Consider the following 9,564-nt stretch of genomic DNA (forward strand, 5'->3'; position numbering starts at 1 on the left):
AGCTTTGGGTCTTGGTGGCACTGACCTGCATTTTGTTGGACGTCCTGGGCCTTGGGAGATGAGACGGTGGGGTGGGGCAGGACGGGGACCAGCGGGTAGGAAGGGGGCGCAGGTCCCGGGGCGGGAAGGGGGCGCAGGTCCCGGGGCGGGAAGGGGGCGCAGGTCCCGGGGCGGGAAGGGGGCGCAGGTCCCGGGGCGGGAAGGGGGTGCAGGTCCCGGACCGTTCCGCAGGCGCGTGAGCCCGCCTGGCCTGCGCAGTCGGAGTGAGCGGAGAGACGGGGTGGAGCTGGGCTCCAGCACCTCAGCTGAGCCTCAGGCCCCAAGAGGAGAAGCCGGGACCGTGGGGCCTGGGGAGGGAAGCACACGGTCCCCACGTGGGCTGTGGGCTTGAGATGCCTCCTGAGAAGGGGAAGGCGGCACCAGGGACAGGGAGCCAGGGCCCGCGCCCCCACCAGTGCCCCCATGCGTTTCCTTGTCCCTTCCCAAAGCGAGGGGAGACGGCCTGCACTCTGAGGAGCTTTTCGTTGGCTGGGTCCCGAGCTGAGATGTGTCAGGATAAAGGTGGGGGCCCAGTGACAGGAAGCAAGTGTCCCCACCTCCAACATAAGACCCCGCACAGAGACGCAGTCTTCCGGGGGCCCCGCAGCTCGCCTGTGGGTCCTGGGGCCCAGGCAGGGTGAGCTGCACCGGACCCGGGCCGTGGAGCGGGCCGCGCAGTCATGTGTGTGCGGCACAGGGTCGGGCGGCCACGGCAGGCAGCTGGTGTCACCTGGGCCGCGCGGGCAGCGAGGGGGCTGAGTGCCGCTGGGCTGGGGCGAGGGGAGGGCAGAGGAGACCAAGAACCGAGGGAGGACAGGCACCCAGCGTCAGGCAGGGGGACCAGTGCGGAGTCCCCAAGACGGGGCCCCACCCTGGAGCCACTTAGCCCAGGGCTCCCCGGTGTCTGTGAAGTCGTCTCGCCTGGCAGAAGGGCCATCGTGGTGTGCCCAGAACACAAGCCCCACCGTCCTTCTGCTGGGGTCTCGTTCTCCCTGGTTCGTGGGAAGCTGGGGCTCAGGACTCGGTGCGGCTGGGCTAAGATGTCACAGGGCCTCAGCTGTGCTGCCCGCCCGCGTAGGTGCTGGGGTGCAACGGGGGCAGCCTTCTGCCAGCCTAACCATGTCCCCTTGGTGTGCCCAGGTCTGGACGCCAGCCCCCCGGCCAGCACTCACGAGCTCACCATTCCCAATGACGTGAGTATGCCAAGCCCCCGCCCACCCCACCGCACTACTTCCCCCCACATTCAGCCGTCAGAGGCTCTGGCGCCCGACGGGAAGGGAGCCGCTGGGGATTCAGGTGCCAGGGCTGGCGGGAAGCCTGAGGGCCCCGCTGAGCCCAGGCGAAGGCACGGCCCTGGTCCGCGTGGCCCAGGAGTGCTCAGGAGCAGACCTGCCCTGTGCCCCCTGGTCTCTGGGGGGCTGTCGCACGGTGTCCGGGCTCCCGTGCCTGGCATGCCTGGCGCCCAGTGTCAGCTCAGCTGTGGGTGGCCTCACGAGCCCCGCCCACACTCTGTCCCCCCAACACCGTCCTCTGAATCCTCGGACCACCCTGAAAGCGTTGACTCGGCTCCCAGGATCAGGACGCCAGGGTGGCGGGGGCCATGTGTCCTGGAGGGGCAGCGGCCTGAGAGGCATGGAGCGGCTTTTCCCGCCCCAGGCCCCAACCCTCCGCCTGCGGTGCTCTGCCCCTCGCTGCCCGGCCAGAAGCCCCGCCTCTTCCTGTCAGTGCACAAAGCACAGGAAGCACGGACTGTGACCTCAGGTGGCCCGAGGGTGGAAGGAGCTGGGCACTGGGGCCCCTGGACAGGAGTACTCCAGGCCCCCGTGCAGCTGCAGGCATGGGCAACATGGCCCTGCGTCCTCGAAGGGAGAGGGTGTCTGCATCAGGGCTTCGGACACGTCCTCGTGCGTGGCTGGTCCTTGCGCGGCGGCCCCAGGCACTTGCCCGGTGCTTTTGCCCACGCGGTCCGTGCGTGTCGCCGCCCCACTGTGCGTGTCCTCCTTCGTAGCCTTGTCCACCAGCACCAGCTGCCCTGCCCTGACCGGCGCCTTCGTTTTAAAACTGAGATGCACGTGACAAGCGAGAGGGAGCCAGTCGGGAGCGCCTGTGCCTGTCCCCCGCAGGGCGCGGCTGCCACCCTCCCGCTGGGACCGAGGCGCCCGGCAGAGCCCCCCTCAGCCTCTCCTCCCCTCCCGCGGCACGGCACACGCGTCCGTGCTCCCGGGCCCCTGCCGCCCTGCCAGAGGGAAGCGGAACTGTCTGTCGGGACAGTCGCCTGTCACCTTGTCCGTCTCTTTTCCTCGGTCAAAGTCAGATCAGGCACAGGGAGATCGTGCCGACACCTGCGTGTCGCCACAGCTTACCTGCGGGAAGGAACTGGGGACAAGCGTGATGACTTAAATGACGCACAGATTCCGCGGCCCAGGCAGCCTGCCGTGGTGGCCGCGGGGGCCCAGGCCCGGCCGGGGCCCAGAGCTGTGCGTAGCGCTGCCCTGCAGCTGGCCGCGCCGAGCTCTGTCCCTGAGGCCACCGCTGCGCCCTCGCCGCCTGCAGCGCAGTGTGCAGCACTCACGCCACTGTGACTGGCAGCGCTGTGCTCAGGCCCCTTCCCCTGGTCCCGGTTCCAGAATCGCCCAGGCCTTCTGCGGGGACAGGGGACTCAAGGGCTGGCACAGGCAAGTCCGGGAGCTGGGTAGGGTCGGGGTGGCTTCGACCTGGCGGTTGGTCAGGAGGAGCTTTGTTCCTCGGGAGCACCCTGCCGTCTGCCTCTCAATGCCCGGCAGAAGCAGGAGGGGCGGGGGACAGCTGGTCTCTGGACCGGACGTCCGAGGGGCCCGGAGACCCGGGGAGGCCGGCGAAGCGGCGGCTCTGGGCTGCGGGACGGCCCGGCGTGCCTCCTACCGGCAGGCGAGTGGCCGGAAGGGCGGCTGCGGGCCTCGTGCTCCCAGTGCTCGTGTCCAGTCAGAGAGGCCGTGGCTGGGCGCCGCCGCCAGCGGGTGGAGTGACGTGTGCAGCCTGGTGCTGGCGTCAGCGTCACACCTTGCCGAGTCCCTCTCCAGTGCTGGAACCGCGCGGCTTTACCTGCAGGGAGGTTCCCCAGGCACGGAGCGGGGGCTCGGGTGGGCGCGAGGTCCCTGGGGCTGGGGGACACCCTGAGGGTGGACAGGAAGAGCGCTGTGTTGGCCGTCGTTTCCAGCAAGCTGGCGGGGAGCCGGGCACGCTGGGAGAACGGGGCACAGCGGCCGGGACGCCTTCCTCAGCGGCTCGCAGAGCGCACCGCAGCGGGCTGGGCAGGGCCCTCGCACCCGCGCGCGGGGGCACTAGCAGGGACGAGGGCGGCCAGCACGCGGTTTCCGGTGGCCGAGGAAGGCGTGAGGACAGGAGGCCGGCCGGGCCTCGCCGGGGCAGGGACGCCCAGTGGGCCCTCCTGGCTGCCGGCCTCTTCAGGGAGCCCCGCTGACCCCACGTTCTCCTCGAGCCCTCAAGACGCCTCTGCCACCGGGCCCGTGCTCGGGAAGAATGGTCAAGGGTCTCAGGCCGCTGGCTGGAGGCCACGCTTCCTGACCCCAGGAGGACCGGGGGCGGGCCTCGGAGGGGAGTGGGGCCTGGGGACAGGGCAGGTGGAGTAAGCTGAGTGCTTGGGGACAGATGGTTGTTGGATATCTGGGCAGATTGTGGGCAGTCTGGTGGGGCTGCTGGTCTAACCTCGGAGAGGAGCAGAGGTGGCCCCACAAGTGAGCCGTGTGAGACGCCATAGGCCACCTCTCAGACGAGAGCTGGTGGAGACGCACCCTGCGCCCGTGAGCTGTCGTCGGGGGCAGGTTCAGGGCACCTGCGTTTGGGAACGGGTCCCCCGGGACCGTCTCACAGCCCGGCCCGGGCCCCGGCCCTGCACGGCTGCCTCACGGACGGAGGACAGGCGCTCACTCCTGCCGAAGGTGTCGCCGCGGTGCTGGTGCCCACGGCCGGGCCGCCTGCCAGGCCTCACTCTCCAGCCTCTTCATCCTGCGCAGTCGCTCAGAGCGCCGACTGGCGGCTCCTGTGTGGATGAAGGGCCTGGGTCCATGGGAGAAATCGAGAGGTGCCCTCGCCCAGCAGGATGGGCCGAGAGGGCCAGCTGCCACAGAGAGCCGGTCCCGACCTCAGGCACAGTCTGGCCCCACATGTGGCTGTCCTGTGTCCTGATCAAGCCTCGGCTCTCGTCCCTCTGGCTGCTTATTCTCAATGACAACTGCTCATTCAGATGGCTGAGTGGCCAGAGGCCACTGCATCCCATCTTTAAACAGAGGTCGCACGATGGGAGGGAAAGGGACATCTGATGTGTCCTCAGAATTTTGTCCAAGTTCATCAAAATACAGGTCTCAGGCAGCCACAAGCTTTACCCTGGCTTCAGACAGACATCCCGCCGCCCCGGGAACCGAGCCGGGAGGGCGCCTCCACCCTGGTGCTGGCATCAGGCCTCCTGGCTCCACATCACCCAGGCCCCCAAAAGACACTGGGCAGGTGATGCAGCCACGTGACTTGGGCCTCCTGATTTGTCGAGCCGGCTCGCAGTTGGGCACCAAGCAGAGCCCAGGTGCCCACAGCCCCCGCCTCTCCCGCAGGAAGGCGGGCCTGCCCTGTCACCCCCCAGGGCGGACGGCACAGAGCCGGTGGCATGGCCGCCCCGCAGGCTGCCCTGGGCTGCACACACCCTGCCCGGGCCGCCCTGGGCTCCTCTCTAAGAAACCCCCTCCCTTCTTCCAGCTAATAGGCTGTATAATTGGACGCCAGGGGACCAAGATCAATGAAATCCGACAGATGTCCGGAGCCCAAATCAAGATTGCCAATGCCACGGAAGGGTCATCGGAGCGTCAGATCACCATCACGGGGACCCCGGCTAACATCAGCCTTGCCCAGTACCTCATCAATGCCCGGTGAGCACTGGTCAGTGGTCGGGACCCTCAGAGACCAGCTGGCCGGGGCGTGGAGTGCGCTGGAGTCTTCACACAAACACAGGGCTTTGCCCCTTGACCTTTCACCCTGAGGGATCATCAGTGGGGGGCCCAGAGCATTCTAGAGGGGCGGTAGCTCCACCGCCCAGGGCCTGGGGTCCGCCATACGGCAGGTTAACTGACACTTACCTTCGGGCTGTGGTTTCTGAGAGACGTTAGCGGGTCACCTCGCTCGCACATGCCCCATGGCTGCAGAGACACCCCCACCCCCAGACGCCATCAGAGCAGTGCGACAGGACAGTGCGGGGTCGAGCTTGCCCGCTGGGGAGGTGACGTCCTACAGCCCGGCCAGGGCACCACGCCTGGGCCACTCACCTCAGCCCCCCTGCCCAGGGCATATTGGAGAAGGAACACGGTGCCAGCACCCAGGGCGGCGGGACCTCACAGGAGGGAGGGAAGGGGCCCTGCCTCCCCCGCCACACACGCAGGGCCAGACCCTCCTCCCCGACCCAGGATGCAGAGGGGCTGGAGGGAGGCCTAGGCTGGCTGGGGGCGGGGGACAGCCGTGGGCGTGCGACCCCAGCGTCACTCTCCACATTGTGGCAGCCGTATTTGTCACACCCCGATATGGTGACAGGGACAGAAGACCTCGTGGGCCCAGTCCCTGGCGGGTCTCCCTCCCTCTGCTGGGCGCTGGTCCCCAGCTCCAGCCCACTGAGCGCTGACCCGGGATGACCCGCCCCAGCAGAGGGGACACGGCTGCCAAGGCTGCGTGTCCCGCGTCTGCTCCCGTTCCGTGAGCATGCTGCGACCTGTCTCCTGTCTTTTCTCCTGCAGGCTGACGTCCGAGGTCACTGGCATGGGCGCGCTCTGACCCTGCTGGTGGCATCCACCCTGCGGCCCCGCGGCTCGCCACTGTACAGACAGCCCGCCCCTCGTCACAGATACAAATAGCGGTTTTCTTTATGACACGTGGCCGGTGCCGCCGAGACGCACGCGCCAACGAAGCAGCCGCGTCCACGGCTGAGCCTGGGCCCGCCCCCGCGTTAGCCTCCGCCCGTCTGTCCCTGCGCCAGCATGCGGCGTGACTTCTGTCCTGTGCTCCGGGGCGTTCCCGTCCGTGACGTTCTAGAAGTATCGTTCCTAGTGTCAGTGTGACGTTTCAGAGTGGGTCTGACGTTTCCACGCCGTCCCCCGCACCGCCCCGAGGCCCGCTTCCCATCTCGCCCGCATCCACGCGGGCGTCCACGCGGGTGTCTGCCCGGGTGTGCCTCCTCCTTGTTCCGAGGGAAGGGGGAGCATGGTGCCGGGGCCCTGGCCGAGGCACAGGGTGAGGTGGGGTGCTCGGGCACTTGAAGGGGAGACATGGGTCCCTGGGCACCTTCGGGGGGCCGGAGGGCACGGGCTGGCTGGGAAGCGCCTCTGCTCCATGTCGGAGTTCAATAAAGGTCGTGGGCCGCCCCGCTGGCTGTGGCTCCTCTGTGCCCCTCTCCAGGCCCCGTCCCTCCCGCGCACGTGCGCTCGCACCCGAGACCTGGCCCGGCAGCCGTGGCTGGAGCAGCCAGTCCTTTGTCACGCAGTCAGCCCCCGGCCCTGCGCCCTGGCCTTCACAAGTCATTCCGGTTTTGCTTTTGCAGAATTACTGAAAAAGACAATGACAGAAACTTCATTTTTGGTTTCTGAATTGTGGACTCACCTCTCCCACCACCTGTGTGTGGGGGGACAGGCCACACGCAGTGACCCCAGTGTGCACACCACACCCTTTCACCGAACTGTGTTCTCAGCTCGCCCCCGCCCACCGCCCCTTCTGGATGCTGAAGCCCTGGGTGGGACGTGGGCCCTGGCAGAGGGGGGCTCATGATGGACAGAGGCCGTCAGCCTCTCCCAGAGCCTGTCAAGCACCCAGTGGCCGGGGGTGGCCTGCCTCTCAGCGGGAGCCCCTTCGCAGCTGCCCGCATGGCCAGGCCACCTGGCACACTCCCCTCGCTGTCCCCACAGCCCCTGGTCAAGGTACAGTGCACATCACAGCAGCGCCGAGCCACCTCACACACCTGGGTGGCTTAGGGCCATGTGGTCCACTCACCCATTGGACACGTTGGCCACATGCCGGCCACCCCTCAGGGGAACCTGGGAGGAGGCGGAGATGTGGCAGACACAGGCCATCCCCTGGGCACCTCCGTCGGCACGTGGGCAGTGGGTGGCCGGCAGACGGGGTGAGTATGAGCCCTATAGGGCGGTAGGTGTGGCGATGCACAGACCCGGCTGGGCGGGGCACCAGGAGCTCAGTGTCGAGTGGGCAGGCACAGCGGGCCGACCCAGAGCAGCAGGCGGAGGGTGGGGCGGGGGGCCAGGCCGCACAGGGCAGCGGGCACCGACAGGAGGCTGGGCTGGGCATGGGGCATGGGTGCCGGGGGCATACTGGAGGGAGACCTGGCAGGACCAAGACAGCCGCACACGGGCTGCGCCAGGGTCCAGGCAGGGTGGCAGACGGCTGGGGCTGTGGGCAGGGGGCGGGCTGGGGCTCTGAGGTCCAGCTCTGGAGCATTTGGACAGAGGGACAGAGCGGTGCCAGCCCAGGGTGCTGGGGGGCACTGAGGGAGTGAGGAGAGCCGGGCGAGGCCCAGATGCTGACCGCGTGCCGGTGCCGCCCGCCCCAGTGAGGCCCGGCATCCTGAGGAGCTGGGCCCCCAGGGAGCCGCCCCGAGCCCGGCGGGGGCGTGTTGGCCAGGGCGGGCTCGCGCTGGAGCGTCTACGTGTAAAACCGCTGCGAGCGTCCCGTAGAAACCTCCGTGCAGCCATCGGCGTCCGCTGCTCGTGGCACATGCCTGGGCCGGGAATGGCTGGAGCGTGTGATGGGCGTGCGTTGCACCTTTCGAGGAGCCTCTTGTGCGTGTTCTGCAGCGGCTGTACCCCGCCACACTGTCTCCGGGCGGGCGGTGCCCGTCCTTCCACGACATCGGCAGCGTCTGCCAGCTGGTCCTGGCGGGTTCGCAGTGGCACCTCATCGTGGCTTCTGCTGCGTCTCCCCCATGACGATGACACGGAGCGTTTTTTCACATGTTTATCTGCCACCTCTGTCTTCTCTGCTGGAGCGTCCGAATCTCTTGCCCGTCTTTAAATCTGGCTTCTCAGTACTGAGTCGTGAGCCGTCTTTAGTTTCTGGACGCGGTCCCTTACCGGATGCGTGCGCTTGCGGCCGTGGCTCGTCTCGTTCAGCTCTCAGCGACGCCGTCAGCGACGCCTGCGGGCGGCTTTGCTGTTTCTCACAGTGCAAGTCTGCTGGTGGCGAATTCCTTCAGGCGCATCGATGTGCACCATTTTTTAACTTAGCCCGTCCTCCTGAGGGATGTTTGCTGGCCTTCGGGTTTGGTTGGCCCCTTCGTCACTTTGAAGAAGTGGCTCGTCTTCTCGCTGGCGTCTTTCCCACAGGGAGCCTGCCGTCTCCCTCACCTTTGCCGCCCTGTGCGTGTTGTCCTGGCCGCCACTGAGGTCCCCCCCTTCGTCGCTGGGCCATTCGAGTCCGGTGTGCCTTGCGGTGATTTTCTCATGCGTCTCAAGCCTGCGCTTTCTTGAGCTCGCGGGACCTAGGCGGGCCGATTGTTTTCATCGAGTCGAGGGTTTTTTCAGCCATTATTTCTTAAAACCTGTCTCCTGCCCCGCCCCGGCCCTCTGATCACACATGCATCAGAGCGCTCACAGCTGCCCCACGGCGCAGCTTCTCGTTCTCTAAGTCTGTTTTTCTCAGAGTGTTTTATTTCGGACAGTTCGTAGTAGTGCCTTCGAGTTCCTCGCCTTCCCTGCTGGAGCGGCGGGCGTGCCAGCCCCCAGCCCTCCGGGCCGCTCTTCCTTCCTGCGAGCACCTTCCTCGCTCACACGCGGCGATCGGGACTCTGCTGAGCACGGAGCAGATGCAAGGTCCTCTCGCTGCAGTCTGTCCTTCCCGGCGCGCTCCCGTGTGACCGCTCGCCGCTGGGCCTCGCCGCCGGGCCTCGCCGCCGGGCCTCGCCGCCTGGCCTCGCCAGGCTTTGGCTGGGGCCTCCTGGGCGAGGGGACCCTCCCAGCACCACCTGGGACTCTCTCGTCCCGGGCAGCTGCAGGGCTTGCCTGGTCTGCTCCCCTCCCTCTGGGGTCACTGTGCTTCATGGCCTCTGTCCAGTGTGTCCGAGGTCACCGTTCCACGGGTTTTGCTTATTTTCTGGTTTCAGGCAGGAAGGTAAAGCTTCCTTGTTAGTCCATTTGGGCGGGAAGCAGAAGCCCCTGGCTCATTTGTCCCTTGGACTCCTGCATTTTATACATGTTTTCTCCTTAATTTCACGAGTTCTTCATAAACTATTTAAAATAAATTAATCACATTATTTCACATTTTCTTTTTTCTAAGCTGTCTGACAAAATCGTATCAAATTCAGAGTTAGTTTAATAGTTTTCGTTACTTAAAGACTGCCAGTTTTTAACAGTAAAATGTAAACCTCTTAAAATGCAATGCAACATCTCCTGTTAGCGCTGGGTGGTCCTTCTGTTCTCAAGACCGCGGCCAGTGCCTTCTTCGTTGGTGTGTGTGCCCCAGCGTTCTGTTTTTGTGGACGGCCACCCA

At 66.4% G+C, this 9,564-nt stretch overlaps 1 protein-coding gene across 1 annotated transcript in view; it reads left to right on the forward strand.

Annotated features, from left to right (window-relative positions):
- PCBP3 (poly(rC) binding protein 3) overlaps window positions 1–6,440 on the forward strand; it is a 168,592-nt gene extending 162,152 nt beyond the window's left edge. The window contains exons 11-13 of the mRNA XM_039879798.1: window positions 1,180–1,232; window positions 4,786–4,955; window positions 5,811–6,440. Of these exons, the coding sequence (XP_039735732.1) occupies window positions 1,180–1,232; window positions 4,786–4,955; window positions 5,811–5,847 (260 nt within the window). The 3' untranslated portion in view covers window positions 5,848–6,440. The remainder of the gene's footprint in view (window positions 1–1,179; window positions 1,233–4,785; window positions 4,956–5,810) is intronic.
- The last annotated feature ends 3,124 nt before the right edge of the window (window positions 6,441–9,564 follow it).

The sequence above is a fragment of the Pteropus medius genome, unplaced genomic scaffold (assembly GCF_902729225.1).
Source record: "Pteropus medius unplaced genomic scaffold, Ma_sr-lr_union100, whole genome shotgun sequence".
NCBI lineage: Eukaryota > Metazoa > Chordata > Mammalia > Chiroptera > Pteropodidae > Pteropus > Pteropus medius.